This window comes from Corvus kubaryi, unplaced genomic scaffold (genome assembly GCF_017639235.1).
Source record: "Corvus kubaryi isolate FWS band 111438036 unplaced genomic scaffold, C.kubaryi_AGA036_p1.0 37396, whole genome shotgun sequence".
In the NCBI taxonomy this organism is placed as follows: Eukaryota; Metazoa; Chordata; class Aves; order Passeriformes; family Corvidae; genus Corvus; species Corvus kubaryi.
In genome coordinates this window covers 513,617-536,259 of record NW_024581135.1, presented here as the reverse complement: position 1 = coordinate 536,259, position 22,643 = coordinate 513,617, and the positions used below count along the sequence as shown (strand labels likewise).

General features: G+C 50.5%; 1 protein-coding gene across 9 annotated transcripts; it reads right to left on the bottom strand.

Annotated features, from left to right (window-relative positions):
- Window positions 1–1,450: 1,450 nt before the first annotated feature.
- On the bottom strand, window positions 1,451–22,566 carry ACVR1C (activin A receptor type 1C). Of its 9 annotated transcripts, none has more exons than XM_042040598.1 (9): window positions 22,486–22,566; window positions 15,358–15,588; window positions 9,557–9,802; window positions 8,102–8,332; window positions 7,583–7,750; window positions 6,704–6,860; window positions 6,237–6,361; window positions 5,994–6,124; window positions 1,451–5,498 (listed from the first exon to the last, which is right to left on the bottom strand). In XM_042040598.1, exons 1-9 carry the CDS (start codon window positions 22,556–22,558, stop codon window positions 5,373–5,375), a joined length of 1,488 nt encoding a protein of 495 aa, XP_041896532.1. In that variant the 5' UTR covers window positions 22,559–22,566; the 3' UTR covers window positions 1,451–5,372. The 9 variants fall into 9 exon arrangements, 8 of the variants coding, with proteins under 8 accessions (XP_041896532.1, XP_041896533.1, XP_041896534.1 ...); XM_042040599.1 differs by having other exon boundaries at window positions 9,557–9,799; XM_042040600.1 differs by lacking the exon at window positions 22,486–22,566 and adding an exon at window positions 20,611–22,462.
- Window positions 22,567–22,643: the final 77 nt, after the last annotated feature.

Sequence of the window (22,643 nt, the reverse complement as noted above, 5' to 3'; positions counted from 1 at the left end):
CCAGCAGCCCCGTGCCCCTCTGCTGCCCTGCGCCCCACACCAGCCGCGCACCCTACATCCCCGACACGCACCCCACACCCCCGGCACGCACCCCACACCCCCGGCACGCACCCCACACCACACCAGACACCCCCACACCCCCACGCACCCGTCCCTCCCAGCCTGCCCGCTCCTCCCCGGCCGGGCTCGGAGCTGCTCGGAGCCGAGCCAGAGGCAGAGGGCAGCCCAGCAGCGGCTCCCACATGTCCGCGGAGATCACACGGATGCGCTGCCCCAGCCTTCTCCCTGGCACGGGGCTAGCTCCGTGTCAGGGCTGGAGTGATGGGACGCCCTCCAGTAGCCGAGGTTGCTCCACGCCCTGTCCAACCCGGCCTTGAACGCTTCCAGGGGTGGAACACTCACCCCTCCGAGGCTGCAATGCCTGCAGGGTTTCTGCCCACAATCACCTTACTCGGGCAGAAGGAAGGAGTCATCCTCTGTGGGACACCAGCCCTCAGGGGCTCAGGAGCTGGCTCCTCTCCTTAGCTACCAAGTGTACACCAGTGGCTTCTGCGGAGCTGATTTACTTAATAACAAAAAATTGAAGAACTAGCCCTTTCGGTTTCACACCCAGACCCTTCACCGAGAGGTGTCTCACGAACACCTCTCCCCAGGTGACGGCCCTGGTGCGCTGCTGCCGCAGGGCTGGGATGCCGCTGTCGGGGCACAGCATCCACGGACAGAAGCACCCACCTGGCTCACAGCGGTAGCTGCTCCTCCACCCAAGTGTGCTGGAAAAGAATGTCTCCCGGGAGGCAGGAATTTCGCAGGCTGCTGGAAGAGCAGCAAGCAGCTCTCCTGTGCGACAGACACACACCCGGCGCGGCGGTGGCCGGGGGATGGCAGCCGATGTTCGCCAATGAGCCACTGGCTGCTGCCGTTCCATCGGGACCCGCTCCAGAGCCCGACAGCCAGGACCTGCACAGTCAGCACCGTGACAGTGACACCTTCCTGGAGATGTGTAGGGACCAGAGAGTTCACAAGTAATTGCTGTAACACAAAGGTCTTTCTAAGAAAAAAAATAAAAGCCCACGGTATCCTTTAAAAGCCACAGAAGTTTCTTGGGTCACAGCATGGCAGATTTCATTTTGACACACCTTAAATTTAAATAAAGCCTGACTTAAATTCCCAGATTATGGCTGTGTCAGGGGAATTTTCAAACATACAGACTCCAGAACTGAGGTGCTCAGGGTGAGCTGGTCCCACTCAGGTTTACATTACTGAAAATCTCAATAGCTGGAAGAGCAGGATCAGGGAGTCTCGTATGAAAGGGAGCTCAGTGAGAGCTCACATTGGTGTGGGTGCAAGAGCCACGAGTGAAGGTTTCTAAAGGTTCAAGCAGAGCAGGCTCAACCCTTCTCCCCTCACAGAATGAACATAAGAACAGTTTCAGGCCACGGGAACACAAGGGCAGAGTATGCTGAATTTATTAAAATTGCCACATCTTCCCCAAATCCGCATACAAAATACAACAGCTAAACCATTGTTTTACAACCAGGCAGCTGCAATATCAAGCAATAACGTTAGCAATAGTTTTAAAAATAACTCTGCAGTGTACACAGATCAGATATTTCACAACACGAGGGTTGAAGTCGAGCGCTGCACTGCTATACTTAGTTCAGAAATATTACGGTGTTCCAGATAAAATACTAATGCTTCTTTTAAAAACAGACAACTGAGGAAGTGGTTTGTAGATTGACAAAACATGACGTTTTTCTTAGGGACTGAGAATCACAGCAGGTTTAGACACAATGTCATAGCTACATTCAAAATACATCTGGTCCATTTATGCCAAAAATACATTCAGTGTAAGTTACAATTTATTGCACATTTCTTTTATTCTGTAGAAATATATTGTACCTCTATACTTATTCCCTGTACATTCATAAATTGTTCTGCCTGTTAGAGCAGAACATGGCCATCTTTCCCTAAAAGCTTGGGGGGGATTGGGGTACCACAGCCCGTGGGGACGATCCCTGGAATCACAGACACGCGGCTTGCACAGCCAAGGGCAGAGGAGGGGACGTGTTTTCAGTGCTGCTGGGGGTACCCAGGTGCTGGCCCAGGGCCCCCCAAGGATACCCCAAGGACACCCCAAGGACAGCCTCACAGACCCCCACCGAACCATAACCTTCCTGGGCACAGGAACGGGCTTGTGCCCCGCTGTCGGTGCGGCCGAAGGAGGGGCACAAGCCCCACACCTCCGCGGTCAGAGTCCTGCGGAAGCACCGCCCCGGGCAGCAGCCCCAGTGCCACCCCCGTCCCTGTCCTGTGATACCGTCCCCAGGCAAGGGATGAAACCCAAACACCTCCTTCCCATGAACAAGGGGGAGCTGGGGACAGCCTCAAGCCCACCCTTGGCACAGGAGCTCCGGGCAGACGGGGACTGAGAAGAAGAACTTGCCCTGCTCAAAGTTCAGACCCGTTGTAGGGACTGGGAATATTTCTAAACAAATTTATTTATAATTCCTGAATCTAGTACCAAGCAAAGAAGTGACATAGCAGTGACTAAAATATTGCAGGATTCTTTATAGTGTCACATGAGGGCATGGCTTGATTAAGTGCAAATTATAAAAGTAGGAAAGTGCAGAGGACATTACAGCCTGAATTTCTAAAGGAGTGTCTGGGGGCAGCAGTTCAAGCAACACAAAAAAATTAGGTGCTACAGGAAACATTAATTAACTTTCCCTTTCAGTCCATAATCCCTGCATTAAACTTTAGATTGTTATTAGAAGCAAATTATAAAATATTGGTAACTCCCCCAAACTAGAAGCATTAATTAGGAGGCTGAATGTGGTGACAGGTTTTGAGCATCCTTGACCTTGAAAATTTTCATGAGCTTAAGAACTTGTGCTTTAAGTGAAGATTATCAGGAACATTGTAATCTCTGAGGAAACCGAAGCCTCCCTAAACTGCACAGAAGTGTCTTGGCATAACCTCTGTGCTTAAATTAGAACAGGACAAACCCACATGGAGGGGAAAGGCCACTAAAACAAGGGTTCTTCGGGGTTTTTCTAAAGGAGTGTAGAGTTTACAAACATTTCAGAGCTCAATACAACAACATCTGCCCCTTGGCTCAGTTATGTTCAACTCTGGTTCATCAAAATGTACATTCACCTCTCAACAACAAAAAAGAAAACAAAACCAGTGCAAAAACACTGAGTTAGGCGAAAAGCCAGGGTAAACAGACCATAATGTCTGATGCAAAGAGATATTTCCAGGGAAAAAGTTAAAGCATTTCTGGATCTGCAACTGTGACCTGTGTGAGGAGCAGCCGAGCCTGAGCATCCTCCACCCACACCTCCCAGCCAGGCACCAAAAGGGTCTTGTTCAAATTACCGGGTTGGTCAACATTTTTCAGAGACTCGGGGTGGGGAACTGAAAACTGAAACTCCTTTCCCACTTTAAAAAATAAATCTTTGATTCTTCCTTTTTAAGATAAGGATTTTTTTTCAAGTTACATACTACAAGAACAGATGCTGGATCTTAGGTTTGCAAATTTTTTTGCTAGTCAAGTCAGCACCAGGCTTTGGATCATGCAGCTGCCAAAATTTGGATCATGCAGCCTACAAAGTCACATCACTGAGCTCCACGGGATAGTTCATGCAGCTGAAGCACATAAGAATTGAATCTTAGAATCCCAGAATGGTTAGGGTTGGAAGAGACCTTAAAGATTGTCTCCTTTCACCTCCCTGCCTTGGGCAGGGACACCTTCCACTAGACCAGGTTGCTCCAAGCCCTGTCAAGTCCTCCCTGAATCTCTAAGACAACCTTGATTATATCTGAGAAACCACACTGGGGCAAAACCTGCCAGCAGCTCTGGGGAAATACGCTCCACTGCTCGGCTGCAGACCACACAAAGCCCTGTTGTTTAACAAAAGCAGGAGTGACTAAACCCTGTGCAAACAGGTAAATTGCATCAAAGCCTATTTACGGGCAATTTACAGCCACCAAGTATCCACAATGTCCTGAAGATGAGCACTCAGGATGAAACCCGGTGTAATGGCACTACTGACCACCGCACTCAGTAAAGGCTGAACTCATTCTCCCCCACAGTCGCTCAGGTCAAGAGATTTTGCCCCAAAGACTGATCTGACTCACTGTGATCAGCCAACAGCTGCCTGCCACAGAGCTGCAGGGGCCACATCATATTTCTGCAAAGCTTTGCTATTCTGGAAACATCTTTGGGCTTAATTTCTGTGAGCCAGCTGGATTTAGAAACATTAGAAAAACCATAAGACTATGAAATATATAATTTTGCCCATTAAAAATATTCAAACATTGTATTCAAATATGTGGGCCATGGAGTGTGGCAAAATTCACATAATGCCAAAACTTTGGTGAATTTTAATACAACAACTCACTTTGCTGGCTTGTAGTATTATGGAAACATGAGCAGAAATGTTAATATTCATCACCAGCCTGGTGCTGTTACAGAATTCTGTAAGAAACCTCTGAACAGGCTGCATTGGCTTTTGTTAAAGCTTCCCCCAATACATCAGAAGGCACTAAAAAATTGTTACCAGTGATTGGAAAGATGTTGCTAAAAACAAATATTTTCTCAGTTTAGGTAGAATTTCTCCTGTTGCATCCCTACATAGCTAACAGAAACATATTGCCTCTATTATTTTTCCTACTAACAGTTAAAAAGAAAAGTTGTCCCTTGATTGATCTGTTCAATGAACAAAAGACAGAGCAGAACAACTCAAATTTTTACCACAATATTGTATGCGAAATTGAGACTATAAAAATAAATGTTAATAGGGAACTGACTCAGTGGTTTTGTTCACAATGTACACACTTAGTGGAATTTCCATAGTTTTAATTACTTAGGTAATTATAAATAAAGTAATTCAAAATGCATTTACTGACAACCCCTTTTCACATTCCTGCAAAAAAAACAGGTAAAAAGCTGGGTTAATTTGGTCTTTTACTTGGTTTGAGAACAGAACATGAGGTTTCCCTGACAAACAAGCTTTAACCAACACCAGACATTTCCAGGACGCTTGGGGTGTGACAAGGAGGAAAAGCACAACAGCAGAAGGTATTTCTACACTGTCATGAGGCTTTAAGCTCCTTCCTGCAATTCACTGGTGTCCGATTTACTCACAAAACCAAAGCAAGTCACGGACTTGCTGTACCAAACCCCAGCTACGAGTCCCGAGCTGCCTCGCCCCACGGCCGAACGCAGCACTCGAGGTCGGTGCTCTGCCTCGGGCACTGCAGTACGGAAGGAACCACATCGTCTGAGGTAGACCAGAAACAAAAATACTATCACATGTGGAAAGATGAACAGCAGAATGCCTTCCCCTCTCGTCCCACGGGGAGGTCTGTCAGGCTTTGGAGTCCTCGTGCACGCAGAGCTGCGAGATCGTCTTCTTGACGCGCAGCGCGGTGAGACGCGCGGCACCGCTGGCACGCCAGCACTCCCGCATCACCCGGCCCAGCACCCGCAGCGCCTGCAGGGCACAGAAACAGCACCCAGGATACAACCAGTGTCTGCAGCGGGGCAGAAACAGCCAGGATACAACCACTGTGCGTGCAGCAGGACAAACACAGCACCCCGGAATACACCACAGGGACGCAACCACAGCGCCTGCAGCAGGACAAACCATAGCCAGGGATACAACCACCACCCGCTGCTTTCTGGTTTTAAGACAGGGAGATAAAGGGCAGCTCTCTGAAACAGTGACACAACAGCAGCAGCATCAGTTAAGACCTGCCTTGAACAGAGTTGAGCACTTGGTGCAAAGAGTTTGCTCTGTATTGATCTGAAGGAGAACTAGACATATGAAGCTTCTAAATTCACGAGAAGCTAGAAGCTGAGCATTGTGTGCCCTATCTCTCACTCCAAAATTCTGTCTTAATTTAAACTTGAAAATATAAATAACAAAATAAAACTAGGAAAAAACCCTACAAAATACACCTAGAATAAACTAGAAAACTGCTTTTACCTCACAGCTTTGCCACTGGTTTGGAATACTTGGTCTGAGCTTCTGTTCACAGACAACCCTTCTCATGTCTTCTATCGAAGGATCAGAAGGCACAAGGTCGTAGTAAGGCAACTGGTATTCCTCAGTGATTCCTAGGGAAGATTTACTGTGTAGGTGCCCATGGCAGGGGGTGGAACGAGATGAGCTTTAATGGCCCTTCCAACCCAAACCAAGCTGGGATTGGATGAAAGGCCAAAACCTCACCTCCAACGGAGCACCTCCGGGCTATCTCCCAGTACACCAGCCCCAGAGAGTAAATGTCTGCACGCTTGAAGGACTCAAAGATGTTCATGTTCATCGCATCGTCCAGGATCTCGGGGGCCATGTACCTTTAGGGCACACAGGGTCAGTTTGCTGGGGCAGCTCCTACAAAAGGCCACAGCTGTGCTGCCACATGCCAGGGCCCCATGACCCCTCATGGTGCTGGCAGCCGTGCCCTGCCCAGGCCCACAGCACTGGGGGTGACCAGGGTGACCCACACATGATGCCCCACGTGGGGCAGAGAGCTCCATTCCACAGCAGGGTCTGCAACCTCCTCCCCCACCCACCCCACAGGGCTGCGGCCATCCCTGCCCGATGCCAAGAGCGGAGGGGACATCACTGGTGGAGGGCAGGGCTGTGAGGAGCCATCCCCACGGAGCCAGGCCGGCAGCTGCAGCTGCCTCACCCACCTCCTGGTGCCCACCCTGGGGTTCTGGGGAATGTCGATGGTGTTCAGCACCGAGTCGTGCTTCACCGCCAGGCCCAGGTCGGCAATGGCGCAGGTCTCGTTCCTCTTCACCAGGATGTTCTTGGATTTCAGGTCCCGGTGCGCGATCGCTGGCTTCCCTGTTCACAGTGAGAGAAACCGCCTCCAATTTTGATAACAACAGCCTGGATTTTAATATCATGAGCAAGGACGTGAAAACAGTTTTAGTCACTTTTGTTACTATACCCTATAAAAATATTGAGGCCTATTTTGAACCAAGTGAAGCTCTGCTAAATGATGTCAACTTCAAAAGAAAGCTTTAAGGGCATTTTTGTTTCAATAGCTGTATTTCAGGAATAAAACACAGAAAGAGAAACTGGAAGTTCACCCTCCAAATTAATTTGGAAAATTACAGAATCGCTGAATGGATTGGGTGGTAAAAACCATCTAAGACCACCAAGTCCCACCATTCCTCAGCACTGACAAGGCCACCACTAACCCATGTCCCGACGTGCCACATCCACACAGATTTTAAGTCCCTTTAAGGGATGGTGACCCCATCACTGCCCTGGGCAACCTGTGCCAGGGCTGGATAAACCTTTCCATGAAGAAATTTTTCCTTCATTGGTGCTCATTCCCCTTTAGCAGAGCTGCTTCCATAGGCACCTATTTAAAGGCGTGCAGACAATGGAAGTGGGAAGGTAAGGTCCCTGTTCCCTGTCTATACTGCACCACTCACACTGTTCCCCCTGGTGTTAACAGTTTAGGAAACACTTCACGATATCACGTCACCCATAAATGTTTTTGAGAACACTGAAGCTCCTCAAAATACTTGAAGTAAAAGTGGGAGGGAAGCACTTGCCTTGCGTGCCAACGATCTCCATGTGGAGGTGGGCCAGGCCACTGGCCACTGACAGCGCCAGCCGGACCATGCCCTCCACCGTCACCGTGCCCCGGTTCAGGTAGTCGAACAGGGAGCCCTGCTCATGGTACTCAGAGACAAGCCAGAGCTGAGTCCACGTCCCGTTATCTACCCAGAGGAAGCAAGATTATTAAAAATATTAGCTAGGGAAAGCCGTCCCCTTTTCAGGGAATGCAAGCCAGCAAGCGTGCCAGCTGTCCCACCGGGAAGGAGCTCAGGGCAGCCGCATGGTTCAGGCGGTGCTTCAATGGGAGTGGGGGCAGCGAAAGCTGTTCTGAGACAGACACTCAGGATTTAGTGAGTGCCAACATTGGGGCTGGGAAGCACTCTAAGACCACTGAGTCCAACCACTATCCCAGCACTGCCAAGGCCACCACATAGAATCAGAGAATTTTTTGGGTTGGAAAAGCTCTCTAAGAGGAAGGAGCCCCGCGGTGCCGCGCACGCCTCGCCGCTTACCCTTGTTGTCAGCAGCAATGAAGCCCAGGATGTTTTCGTGCCTCAGCATGACCGTCTGGTAAATCTCTGCCTCCCGAAACCAGGACCGCTCGTCTCTGGAGGAGAAGATTTTCACAGCTACATCCTCCCCGCACCACTTCCCACGCCAGACTTCGCCAAATCGGCCTTTTCCCACAATCTCCTGCAGGACAATAGTCCTTGCGATAGTTCTCTGGACAAGCAGAGGCAGACCTAGTTAAGAGGAGAGACAGGTACCTGTGAAATAGCTCAGCTGGGACCTTCAAACCCCAACACTGACCTTTCCCACTGAGCTGCACTCATGGCCTTGCTTTCCTAGACTATCAAGGGAAAATCCTGTCCCAACCAATATCTCCTCAAATCAGGCTTCTTAATGTTACTTCCCAGTCCCTGTACATATAAAAAACTTTCTTAAACCCCAGTAAAAACTTTAAAATTTGGCCTGAACTACTCAATTTGGTTTGATACAGACTGCAGCTGTCCTGCAGTCAATTAGTTGCTCTGCTCTGGCTGAAATTTTTGAAAATTAAAATAAATTATTATAGCAGCTCCACTGTGCTTTGCCAGCCACAAATCCTGCCTGGTTTGATTTGATTCTGTGTTTGTTGGGGCCTTAAAACAAGGAATTGTTAAATTTTTTTACCTTTTTTTTTTTTAAATAACTGCAACCTTGATTTTGGCTGAAATCAGAACAAATCACCTTGGTGCACAGGGCTCTGGCTCTGCTCAAGTCCAGCCCTGTTCCTGGCTCAGGGATGGCTGGGAACAGCTAAAACTTCAGAATAAATAAAGCCAAAGTCTGCTCACTAGAGCTGTGAAAAAGCATTAGGGAAGAACAACCACTTAATCCTCAGAGGTATGCAGTTCATGGAAATTAAATTAGGCACCATTTGTACATTTTTTACTTATAAATAAAAGCAAGCATAGTTTACATATTTTGCAATAAAAGTTCTAGTTAAGGAAAGTTGGGCTATACACCCCAGACATGCCACTGGCCCAGTGACCTGGAATTTGTGAATTCCCACCTCATTTTGAGGTTTCTTTGGTTTAACAAGTTCTCAGTAGCAATGGAAGCATCACAGTAGGCAAGATACCAGAAATGGGAAAAATGCTAAAAAGATGGATGTTCTGCTCAAAACAAGAATTTGAAGGAACATTATTCTGCTATGAAACACAAAATATTTGAGAAGCAGCATCCTGACCTGCCCAGGTGGGTTTAGTACCTTTCATGATCAGCCATGTCACATTGGCCAGCAGCACTGGGTTTCACACTTGATTCTGATTTCTGAGTTCACTTTTTTAACTCCTCCATTCCAACAAAGAACTGAACTTTTGCGGTTTGACAGAAGAAGAGCACCCAGAGCCCATCGCTGCCGTGAGGGGTGGCCACAAGCAGCAGCATTAAACCCACGGTGGCGGGCAGGGCACCCCACGTACCGGAGCCAGAGCCAGAGGTCGTCATGTCGTAGATGAGATCCCTCAGCGTCTTCCCGGAGCTCACCAGGTTGCCCTCGGACAGGGGCTCCTCCACGTTGGGGGGCTTGGCCCCGCGGCGGGCGCAGCACCGCCAGCCCCGGGCCGAGCAGGCCGCCAGCACCGCCGCCAGCAGCACCGCGCACACCGGCACCGCCACCGCCAGCACCGCCGAGCGCGGCCCCGCTCTGCCGGGAGCCTCCGACGCTGCTGGGAGACACACGGGAGAGCGGCGTTGGGAAGGGACACGAGCGAGGGGCTGCAGAGCAGTGACCAACTGAGATCGATGCTTTCCCACAGCTGTGCTGAGCAGGAGGCAGAACAGAGCACTGCCGGCCACGGAGCCTTTCCCCACACACCCTCTGAGCAGGAAGCCTGGTCTCAGGCCAGCATTCCGACCACCGCCCCAGCTCTGTATCAAGCTCGAGGAAGACACTGCTAAGGGATTCACTTGCACATGAACACACACACATCATTCCCTTAATGTCCCCAAAATTTTAAATAAGTTTTAAAATAAAAATCGACCAGCACTTTCCCTGCAAATAAAACAAACCAGAAATATGACCTATAAAAAAACCTCAACACTCAGAACCATGAGTTCAAATGGGATCTCAGGGCTGCAGAAGATGTAAGAATCATGAACTCCACCCCATGCAAGGTCACTCTTTTCCTTCAGGGAAAGGCTGGGCCACGTGCACACCACAACCTGGAGTCTGAGAGTGACCAAAGCGACGTGGGCTCTCAAATGCAGCAGCCAACGGCCTCAGCACCCTTCCTCCAGTCAATACTACATCTGTTCACCAGAACAACTCCAACCTTCCTGAACACAAAGCTGGTACATTTTGTTCACAGGTTTTTCCTTTAATGACTTCAAGAGGATGCTTCAAGGGTGACGTGGGAGGTTTGTAAGAGGATTTACGAGCAGGATGCCTCCTTGGAACTGCTGCTTGTTAACTGACATGCTGGGATCTCCTAAACATTTTTCATTCTGTTTCCACAGGGCTGATGTTTCCCTGAAACAGGGGTGAAGTACAGTATGGAGAGATCCCCTGCCCCAGGAGCCCCAGTGCCTCGCCGAGCCAGCCCTGCCCCCCAGGACATGTGTAAGGCAGCGGGACTGGCTCTGTGCTGGCCGGGGCACACGGGCTCACAGAGGGTAGAGTGCAGGGCATGAGCTGTCCCCTGGCTGTTCAGCACTTCCCCTGTGCCATCCAAACCAGCATCCTCCCTGCAGGGCCCATCAGGCTCATTCCCGGTAGCAATGAGGTTCATTCATCCCCAGCAGGGGCTGGTGAAGACAAACACACACGAGACACTGACCACACCATGTCAGCTCTTCCCACCAACTGCTGAAAACCAGCATAACACTAAATGAACAAAATAGAAGTTTATTGTCCTTAGGCCACTGCAAACAGTAACAAAAGGAAAATCATCAGGAAGCTTTGAACAGCAAGAACTGGGCTGGTGGGAAGGGACTGGGAAGGGCATCCTCACGGACTGGCCCGCAGGACAAGGACACAATACATCCTGGGATGTAACAGTCTATAAACTGCAGTGCACTTTGCGCAGTTTGTACACCATAAACCTCTGAAATTCGGGTTATAGCAGGATTTTAAGGGGCAGAGAAAAATTTCTCAGTATATGCTTAAAAAAAGCAACAATACCATTATTACCAGGGAAAAAAGTCTGCAATTTTAACAGAAAAGTGATGTGATGCGCTTTCCCTGACAATGTGTACGGGCACAATTGGTATCAGCACAGACTCGTGGAGCAGGCTGCGGGAGAGCTGCAACAGCGCTGCGTTTTGGAGTCCTTTCCCTCCCATACACCATTTTGGGAGCCAGGCTGAAGGGACCACAGCGGGCAGAGAGGGCCAGTGAGAGTGTTCTGACACCCTGGGGCAGGAGCAGGAGTGACCTCAGGTGGAGAGAAGGAGGGATCACGGAGACCCTGATGCTCCCAGCCGTCCCGGGAATGCAGAGCGGGATGTCACAGCACTGCAGAGGCAAAGCCAAGGACTCTCGGAGGGTGACACCCAGCTCCAGGAATACAGGCAGACACAGCCTTCACAACTGCAAGTGACAACTGCTCAGAGTAAAGTGGAGCTCAGGGCTGCTCACGGGTCCCCTGGGATGCTGCTGAGGTGGGAGATCTCCAGGGCAGAAGGCAAGTTTGCAGTGGGGCTGGAAGCTGAGGTGGCTGGGCCAGACTGCAGGGAGTCTCCACTGAGTTCTCAGAGAATGACGAGATCCTGACGGTCTAGAGGGGTTCCTTGGAAGGAGTCAACCAGAAACCTCCTTTGTCATCCTTTAGTCTACTGGCTGTAACAAAGACCAAGTGCAGGTCGAGGCTGGTGGCAACTGCTCAGACCCTTTCCAGCTCCTCACGGAGCGCACGTCGAGGCTGGGGGCAAACCAGCGCTGCAGCTCCTGTGCTCTGGTCAGTGTGGGCCATCTTCAACCCTGACCTCTGCACCACGGTGCCCCAAGACCAGGAGCCCTCAGGGGTCGTGGGGCTCCCCACAGCTCAAACCACAAACACACCTCCTGCCCAGCACAAACCATCAGCCTAGGGACAGCCACAACAGCTGGGAAAGGTCAGACTCCTGGGGAAATCAGACAATCCCTCATGACCACCCAAACCCAGCAAAACACCACCATTAATCACAACATTTTGCAATCCAATTTCAAATGTACTGTTCATTGACTGACTAACCAAGAATAGAAGCTGAAACATGTTGCCATGTGTGAACCAAAAGCAGCACATCTGGCAGTACTCAGCAGTTGCACAATGCGGGGTGGTTATGGCCCAACTTGCATAAACAAAATAGTACTTGCAGGCAGCAAAAAAAGGAAGTGATTTTTTCCCTCCAATGGAAAAGTCATTCTCACACACAGCATTTGCTTTTGACACTGTAAAGCTTCCACTATAAGGCTTCCAAAAGCCCTGAACTGTGTGTGTTCCTGGGCTACTCAGGGGGCAAAATTACATATTCTTTCCAATGTAGTAAAAAAATCTATTGTATTCTCTTAATGGGGAGGCTCTAGTCAGCTCTACAGAATACATTAGAACCATTTCAAAAATACAGTTTGGGCTAGAATCTAAAATTAAATTCTACCGTAACAGACCCCACTCACCACTGGGGGGGGCAGAGATCATAAACTCCGTCTCCCAGATCTCAAATACGGCCCAAAAATCCTGTGAGACACAAATCTGTGGCTGGAAAAATCTAGGTCTGACTAGCAACTCCTGAAACCAGCCTGTTGCACGCTGAGGGCATGGTGGTGAGTTCTGCAGAGAAAACCAGAACGAGGGATGTGCAAGGGACAATTTATCACGGGCAGGTCCCTCGTGGCAGCAGCACACAAGGTGCTTTCTGCAGCCCTGCTGTGACAGGGGAAGCTCACATCAAGTCACCTGCTGGGGCAGAAAGTATCCCAGTTAAACCAGCAGAAACATGGAAAGAAATCTAAGGTGACACAGAAAAAAAACCCAATTACTGCAAACTCATCCTGCATTTTGACATTTTCACCTGCTAATGTAGAATATGCAATGAAATCCCTGCCCACAAGAAGGAGGATATAAAAGCAGAGATCCAGGTTTAACCTGTCTTTAAAGATTTTCAGACATTGTTAAAAAAAAAAAAACACACCAAAAAGCCAACCAAACAAAAATAAACCACTCAAAGGAAAGTCAGCTCCTGTCACCCAAGGCCCTGACCCTGAGCCCTGTGCTGGCTGGGGCAGGCATTGCCACCTGCAGCTCTGCCATTGGAATTCAGGCACAGGCACCAAACCATACACTGCTCTCTGCCCTCAGAGGTCCTCACCCTGTGGGTCATCTCACTGTTCTCTGGGCACTCCTTCACAACACAAACCTTTGGTAAGTACAGACAGTCACAGAATGCCACCATGGTTTGGGTTGGGAGGGACCTTAAAACTCAGCTGGTTCCAAGTCCCTGCCACGGGCTGGGACACTTCCCATTAGTCCATGTTGCTCCAAGCCCATCCAACCTTTGAGCTGAAGCAGGTCAGCTTCATGGAGAAGAGCTGAAGGGTGGGTTTGTGTCCCAGCAGGACACAAAGATCCAGCCTCACCTAGCAGGGATGGGCACCTTGCTGGACCTCCTCAGGGTTTCTCCTCCTCCAGGAGAGCCACTCCTGCCTAAAGGAAAGTTTTTCATGCCCACATGCTCCACTTTTAAACTAGAATTTGCATAATGGAGACAGACTAAACAGGTCAGCAGGTAAGTGGGTAGGTATACAATGTATATACACATAAGGAAATATATATATATATATACACAAAGGTAGAGAGATATATATATATAAGGAGCTTGATACAGAAAATAGAGATAGACATAGAAATAGAGAGACAGAGATATAGTTAGACAGAGGTAGATAGAGACAGATAGAGATGGAGATGGAGATAGATGATACAGGTAAAGCACAGTAGACCTTCCCTATCAAGGTGTCTGTCCCAAGTGCCACTGGCCACGTGTGAGACAAGGGCCTGACCCTGGAGCTGTCCCCACGCAGCTTCCCAACAACATGAACCCTGTGAGGATAGGCCAGCACAGAAACCACACTGGCACTGGTACAATTCCAACTGACATGAGCTCCCTCCCCTAAATCTGTAGAGCAAAGGTCTCAGGATAAGAATTCTTTTTTTGGGGGTACTGAAATATGAAACGAGAGGTTTTGCAAGTCCGAGTGCTGGGACAACAGATGTGCCCTCTGCTGCTCCTCTAGAAATAGCAGCTTTCATCCCAACTTGGAAAAACCACCATGGCACTTTATTTCTAGAGCATGACCACAATTAGTGTGTCCCTTCCATGGTCAACTGCAAGAAAAACATTCAAATGATCCTTATTCCCGCCCCACAGCACACATGAGGTTGGTACCAGGGTTCACCAGGAGGTGACAGTGCCCAAGGCTCCCACAGCAGCTCCCCCATGGTCTGCCCAGAAACAGCCATTCAAATTCCATTAAGAACTACATGATAGTGTCTCGAATTCAAGTTATAATTGTAAATTGTGTATTAATTTGCATCTTTCTTACCTGCAACATGTCTTACCGGTGTAAGTACATAAAAAGGTATTATCTGATAAAATAGTATATTTTACACCTTTTTAAAAAAAGTCTGGAATAAACACAAATCTTGGAAAGAAGAATCAAAAAAATTAAATTAAAATTATACTAAAAATAGTATAAATATTTATTTTTAGAAAGCACCAAATCAACTTAATTACGAAACTTCGAGCCTGGCAGACTCATGCACTGCACCGGCTGGGTAATACACAGAGGCCCTGGAAGTGCCTTTTTCCTCCCTCTCATTAGGACCAGGAATCTCACAGCTGCTCATCCCTGCTGAGCAAAACTCTGTGACACTGATGTGATGCTGCCTCACAGGCTGCTCACACCAACCACAGCCCCCCCAGGCTCAGATTGCTGAAACCGCATCAGCCAAAGAGGTCCCCAGCAGTGGCTTAGGGTCCTCCACCCCTCCTGCCCCCGAGGTGACGCTGTGCTTGTAGGACATCGAAGCCAGCCTTTAGGATAGCTTTAGACATGCAAGAAATTCCCTCTGCCACAAACAGAGCCACAGTTTGTGTTTTGCTGTCTGAAACAAGCTGGGACAAAACCAGCTGTGTTTTACAGACAGCCTCTAAAGCCCCCAAGGACCGGCTCCTGCAGTCATGTTCCCTGCACGGGGTTTGAGCACTCTGGAGCTCAGACGAGCACTGGGGCTGGGCTGGCACTCACCGAGGGGCAGGCGGAGCGTGATGTTGTTGCAGAAGTCGGTGTAGCAGCACTCGGTCTTGGTGATGTTCTTGGAGCTGTGGCAGAAGACCTGGGCGTTCAGCTCCGGCAGGGAGACGCAGGACTTGACCACCTCCTCGCGCCCGTTGGTCAGCATGACCGAGGCCCAGCAGGCGCCCTCCGTGTGGCAGGTGAAGTTGGTGTGCTCGCACAGCTGGCACACGCACTGCAGGCCTGGCAAACAGGGGACAGCGGTGGGGACAAGACCCTGGCACAGCAGAGCCTCGAGGACACCGTGCCAGCTGGGCCTGCCAGCTGCTGCTGAATGGGGCCCTGGCCTGCAGGAGGACGCTGGTGCCAGGACACCCCCAACAGCACAAGTCCCCAACATTCACAGACAATAAGTTTCTAAATCTTGGTCCCAGGGACTTTCATAGATGTCATTTGTCTTGTGTGGTGGAGAAGACTGACCACCCCAAAAAGTAGTTCTCGTGAAAGCTGCTGCTGACTCCCAAACCACGGCACCCCTTGCCCATCCCAGTCACCAGCTCACACCAGCAACACCCCAGCTGTGCCAGAGCTGACTGGAGAGCACCGAGCCGGGGTCACCGAGGCACAGCACCCCAGGATGGACACGGGCAGAATGACAGACTCCTCCTCCCCATGTCTCCTCAGGTGAGGCACCTTGTCCGGGCAACCCTTTCTGGGTCAGCTCCAACTCTGCAAGACTCAGCCCTGCTCTACTCAGGAGAATAATTTTAGCCATAATCCTTCAGTTTCTTTTGGAACTGGGGAGAAGGAGAAGGGCTTTCTTTTATTTAAGGATAAGAGTTGAAAAGTAAAACATGGGTTAGTGGTGGGCTTGTCAGTGCTGGGGGTACAGCTGGGCTCAATGATCTCAGAGGGTTTGTCCAGCCTAAACCATTCCATGATTCTGCAATCTCAGAGTCCCTGGAGGAGCGCAGAAGTGCTGACAGACATCAGCACAAATCTGATTTCTGTTTCTGTGACACTCTTTGCTTCCCTTACAACAATCTCCATCCTGTACCACCCTTCTCAAATAACAGCTCATGGTGTTCATCTTCAGCTCGGGCCCACAATAAACTTCCTTGGCACGGTATGTCCGTGTTTATCCTGGGTGCAGGTGTGCCAGGAGCTGCTGCCTCAGCTCTCCCTCGGCACAGGAGTGAGCACCATCCTTCACACACAGCACAGCAGGCAAATATCTCCTTAAAGACATTACCCTGGTCCCAGAACTGCTGCAGGGAGCAAGACTCATCAGATCCAAATAAATTAGAGATCTAGCAGAAGGAAAACAGACACATCATCACCAAAACTGCAAAATAAAAGCATTATTGAGGAAATGAGTCTAAGATTATTGCAAGTGTCTTCGGGGCTTTAGACACGTCATTATGGTGTTTTTCTTCCTTTCTCACAGCCTAAAATAAAATGGAAAATTATCCTTATTACATCATCTGCAGTGGATAACTGACAGATCTATCCATACTCTGTATTTGCAGATTGCCTGAGAGCAGAGCTGATCAAAACTGTCCCTGCATATCCCAAGCAGCTCCAGGGGGGCCCCTGAGCCCCACAAACATGGGGAGAGTTGAGGATGGTTGACCCTCACCCTGACCAAACTGAGACAGCCATTGCTGGAATGACAAGGGCGCTGCACCACCGAATGCTGCTCACACACAGAGGAAAAGAAGGAAAACTGTAGCTGAATCTGTTCAGAGACAAGATCAGAGTTGGAGTTTTGGGAAAGACAAGATGCTTTCCTCGCAGAAGACTTTCACAGACCACTTTTAAATATAATTCTGCAAAAGCAGAAGCCCAGGTTCCTCAGACACCTGCCTGTGCTGTTGGCTGACTTCTCATGAAGAAAAATTGATAGAAATCACAAACCAGATACAAATCCCTAGCCCTGTTTTCAAGAGCATTTCTGTCCATCCAGAACCCTTTGTTAACAGAGCAGAAAGATGATTGAGCATAACTATAAAAATACAGGTTTCTTGCACCTGTGCTACTACAGCTGCCTCAGCTCTTGTGGAATCAGGGGAGGAGCCTGGGCCCTTCTGAACGTACCACTGGGAACATCCACGCTTTTCCCACTCCCGTCCCACGGAGCAGGGGAGGTGACAAACCCCTCCAGCTCTCTCCTTGTGTCACATCCCCGCTGTGCCTCCCACAGAGCTCCTCACAAACACCTGTGCAACCACTCCTGCTCCACCAAGCCTGTATCCCCATCCCTACTCACATCCTCAGGGACACAGCACTCTCCAGAATTTGTGCCTTATCCCTGCTGCTCCATCAGGAAAGCCCCAGTGCTGCTCCTGGTTATTCATGACATCTCCTTCCACTGGAAAAAATTGTCCATGTCAGCTTCATAACCAGTCCATCTACAGCCACTGGCAATGTATACCAAGTTTCACATTACACATCTGGACCATTTCTGCTCTGATTTGCCTCAGCTGCTGTTCCAGAGGGGCCAGCAAGACACTCCCCTCAGCTTACAGACCAGAGGAATAACAGCACAATGATGGAAGATCGTCCTCCCACTATTCAAGCCAGCACCACCTTTGAACTGCTTCCCCTCCCACAGAGCAATTTTACATCATGAAAGAAGAGGAAGAATTTGCAACTATTGACTGAAATTCTGCAGTCCCTATATGCAGCAAGAAATGTTTACTCCCTCCCCAGACAATTCCTGAGGACAGTCCTGGCAATGCCATTGGTGATGCACTGTCATGGGGTGGAAGTTGGGACTCCCACCACGCTGGAAACCGGGGAATGGAGTAAGGTGACTGTCAAGGAGTTAGAGGCTCAAAGAGGCTGGAGGAAAATGTGCTCCCAAACTTTCAAAATAAGGCACTCTTTAATCCAGTAATGAACATGACTCCTTTGTTTATTCAAGCACAACAATTCCCTTAAAACATTCCGTTCTCTGATTGAGAAATTAGGAGAAAGTGAACAACTGAAACACACCATGGCTGCAGAGAGTACGCCAGGCATCCAAACCTGGCCACCAACAGTCCCAGTCCTCTGAGCATGGAGCTTTCCAGCAGTCACTAACAAACCTCTCCTGACCCTCCCCAAAGCCCAGCACCCCCAGAGGGACCACGGGCAGGTTGTCCCGCCAGGACTGGCTGGAGAGCTGGGGCAGGGCCAGGGCAGAGCAGGACAGGACACACCACAGGCTCCCTCCAGCAGGGACAGCAGTCTCGGGCACGCTGAAGGACAGAGGGGTCCCTTCCCAAGGGCAGCTGGCGCTCGGCAGGACCCAACACACAGCAGGAGCCAGCCGAGGGGCGGGGGAGGATTCACACACTGGCACACCAGGAAAGCAACTTCTGGACCCAGCGACCCCAGGAGCAGATGTTCCCTGGGTTTGGCAAAGACATACATGGTTTTCAAGGATGTTTTTCCTGCTGTTATTGCAATAGGAGCTGAGACTACACACCAGATTCTTGGATGAGTCCCACCACGAATCAGGGGCAGGATGACTTGATCTTCAGAGAAGAAAATAATCTGCCTAACTTACCTAAAAAGCAACATTTTCTGCCTTTTAGTTCTCAGTGTAACTGCCAGAAAACACACAGAACAGGCAGACACACCATGCAATGAGCTTACGGAGCAGTAAGAACAGAGCCAGCACCTGATTCCCAACAAACCAGCACAAGAAGATGGGTTTTGTGTGCTTCCACCGCTTTGTCATCATCAGCATCAAGTACATGAATTACTAGATAACTGAGGAACAAGTGCGATACCACAAGTGAACAAGAGGTGGAAGAATAGGAGTTTAAACACCAGCTTCATGAGGGCTGGTGAATAATTTAAACCCATTGACAGACACAGTGCAACTTCAAAAGTTAAATGGAAAGAACTGAACATTTAACACAAGGCCACTGACACCACGGGCTAACAGAATTGAACTAAAAACTCTGAAGAACAAAGCCCAGACCCGCTCTCTCTCATGAACCACACAAGGTTCTACATTTCAGCACAGACTTTTTACTACACAAATTAACAGGGCATTAATCTTCCACTAAGTCATAATCCATCTCTACTCACCATAGTTAGAGGTAGAGCATTTCAAAATTAAATTGGAAAGCAAAGATCTAAGTGGCCTGATGGGAGGAAATGCTGAATATCCAGAACATTTCCATCTTTGATCATTCTGTACGGTCATTCTGTATTGTGCCCTTCTAGATAGGCTGTCATCTTATTTCCAAATAACAGGTCTGGAGTTCCCACGACTGCAGGCTTTCCACACTGCCTGGGTCCCCTGCCTCAGGCACAGACCACAGTGTCAGGACACAGCTGCCCCTGGGCCACCTCCGCTGGGAAGGGATGTTTCCACACCACAGGACACATACCTGGACCTGACTGACTGGACTCAGGAGGGTCCCAGGTGGCAAAAGTTTCACCATTGGACAAAGGGGCTCAAAGGAGATCCTAGAAATTACAGACTGACTGTTTCCCATTGTCCAGCCCCCTGATGGTGATGGAGCCAGGACAAAAACCGGAGAAGGTACCAGTAAAGGTGCCATAGGGTGGGTGTGGGTGTGGGTCTGGCACAGCCCCTTGTTCTCCAACTGCACAACTGCTGGGAACTGACCACGGCAAAGAAACTCTGCTGCCACCTGGCAGAGCCACTCTGATCTTCACCAGAGTCAGCCTGTTTCTCTGGCAGCAGCTGAGGTCTGAGGCAGAGAGAAACAGCAGCTTCACCTTGCAAGCCTGTGGCACGGGAACGTGGACTGAGTGCTCCGGGGACATGGAGAGGGGAAGCAGTAAGAAGGTCACAGGGGTTGCTGAAGGCTGAAGAAGTAGGACTGACTTCAGAGCATTGCAAAAAAGTTTCACCATGGAATCACAGAATGGTTTGGATTGGAAAAGCCCTCTGAGACCGAGTCCAACCGTTCCTCCATCACTGCCGAGGCTGCTACTAACCCAAGTCCCCAAGTGCCACATCCACGTGGCTGTCAGATCCCTCCAGGGATGGGGACTCCATCACTGTCCCATGCTGAGGGATCAAAAGCCAGAGGAGAGTAACATCACACAGAAGAACAAACAGCCTCAGCTGTGCACAGGCTATCAGCACACTGTCAGCCATCCCTGCTGGGAACAGAGGGCTGTGCCTCCCTGGGGAGCACTGGACAACTCCTCAGCTCACGGAGAGAGCACAATCAGGAGACACCAGGAGAAGATCCAGCCCTGTTCTGCCATGTGGGATCAGATGTTGTCACCCACCTCAAAAAGGCACAGGAGAAGTACAGACAGCAAAGGGATCAGGCATAGATTAAGAAACTGGGCTGTCACGTCAAAGGCAATTCTGGAGAGGTGTGAAGGTTCTATGAAGAAATCATAGATCACATTTAGAAGATGAATGGGGTCAGGTACTCACCATTTCACACTTACTCGGGAAAAGCTCAGCAGCCAAGGCAAAACCCAGCAGGGAGGAGGTGAGTCCAGGCATTGAAATTAATATTAACAGGGCAGAGAATGGGCAACAACATCCAGGGAAATGACTTTTGTTGTAATAAGCTGCCAAAGGACATTTTTAGCTTTGAACAGGCAAGGTATCCTTGGGAGGGTTGTGCTTTATGGGACATGAGTGACACAGCAAAGCACTGTGAGTGCAGGGATTTTGTGCAATACAGCACATGCACAGAGCTGAAGAAGGACCTGCTGGCCCCAGTCCATGAGGGGCTGAGGGCAGATCCAGCACAGGGCTGTGGGTACAAACTTCATGGGGAGGCAGCTGAGATAACACAGGGCTGACAGCACTGACCGACTGCAAGCCTGGAATTGCTTGCATAAGAGAGTCCCCAGCACTGAAAGCTCCTGAAGTCACATCTGAGTGGTTTGACAAGGAATTTTCCATCCAGACAGTCACACTGAGTGTCCCCTCTATTGCCACACATCTGCCTGTCTGGTCTGTACATACCCCCTGCCTGAGCCAGGCTCTGGAATAGGGTAAGGAGAAGAGAACCCTGCACTGCCCCTTTGGAGAGCAAAGCAACACAGGACTTTTATATAAAAAACAGCCAAAGCCAATATGATTCCTTAGTGCTCTGGATGCTCTCCAGAGGGAAGTGGTGACGGCCACGGTGCTGGCAATGCTCCGATTTAATTCAGGCACACCGGGAAAACAAGGGCTGCACGGGGCTGCCTGCTCCTGGGGTTCCCTTCCAAACCTGGACAACAAAACTCTAGAGAAATAAGGAGAAGAGCTCTTATGGAGCAGGTGTTACACCCTGTGGAGGTACCAGAGATTACCAGATGTGCAATACTACACAGAAGTACTTCACAGCCCACAGCTGAGCTTTGTTCCTCCCCCCTGCCCAAAAGCAGAGATTCTATGAGCACCTGGATGGGCCGCTGGGCACGGTCCTTCCCTGCACTTGGGGCTGTGACCTCCCCTCTCAGCAAGGTCCTAATGAGCATCACACAAGGAAACTGCTCTGGTGAAAACACGGAGAGAAAGGCAAAGTCCAGTAAACCTAATAGAAAACTTGTAAAATATTCTGTGATACACTGCCTTGCTTACCGCTGGTTTCAGAGTGCTGCTAGCGAGCGCGGGTTTAGGTTTTAGTGGGACGACTGAAGGGAGGGAGTGTCTCAGCACCTGCCGCCCGAGAGAGGACCCTGTGCCGAGGGGCCCGGACGTGTTCCGCACCGTGCTCGGAGCCCTGCGAGGCGCCGGCAGCGCCGTCCCGCCGGCGGTGCGGAGGGGCGGGAGGAGGCACGGGCACCGCAGAGCACCGCGACAGGTCCTCCCACCGGGACCGATGTCGCTCTGAGGATCTGCCCCCGAGCAGATCCCCGGGCGCCGCGGGAACCCCCGAGGTGGATCGGCCCGGGATGGCGTGGGAAGCCGCAGGGATCAGGGATTCCGGCGCGGGGCCGCTCCGATAAGTCCTCCCTGACCCAGTTCTCGGTACGCGCGGCCGTGATTAAAGGCACCGAGAGCCCGAACCCCCCCCGAACGGCGGCGGCCCCGCCGGCACCGGGCAGCGCCGGGCGCACGGCGGGGATGGATAAGCGGGGTTCTAGCGCAGCGCTCCCGCCGATCGCGCACCCCGGCTCCCGGTGCCGCTCCCGGAGCTCCCGGTGCCGCCGTACCTGCGCAGAGGGACACGGCGGCGCCCAGCAGCGGCAGCGCCGCCCGCAGCGCGGGGCCGGGCGCGTCCCGCATGGCCGCGGAGCGGGTGCTGCTCCCCCGCCGCTGCCGCTCCCCGGCCCCGCCGGGCCCCGCCGCCCTCGGCTTTAGCGGCGCGGGG

Bases quoted from the DNA above. Each gene is read 5' to 3' on its own strand.
- ACVR1C (XM_042040594.1), bottom strand. From the start codon at position 15,745: ATGTTGGGGACTTGTGCTGTTGGGGGTGTCCTGGCACCAGCGTCCTCC. The intron at 7,751-8,101 runs GTAAGCGGCGAG...TCCTCTGGGTAG, and splicing joins CATTGCTGCTGACAACAAGG to ATAACGGGACGTGGACTCAG. The intron at 5,499-5,993 runs GTAAAAGCAGTT...TGTGCCCTGCAG, and splicing joins ACCAGTGGCAAAGCTGTGAG to GCGCTGCGGGTGCTGGGCCG.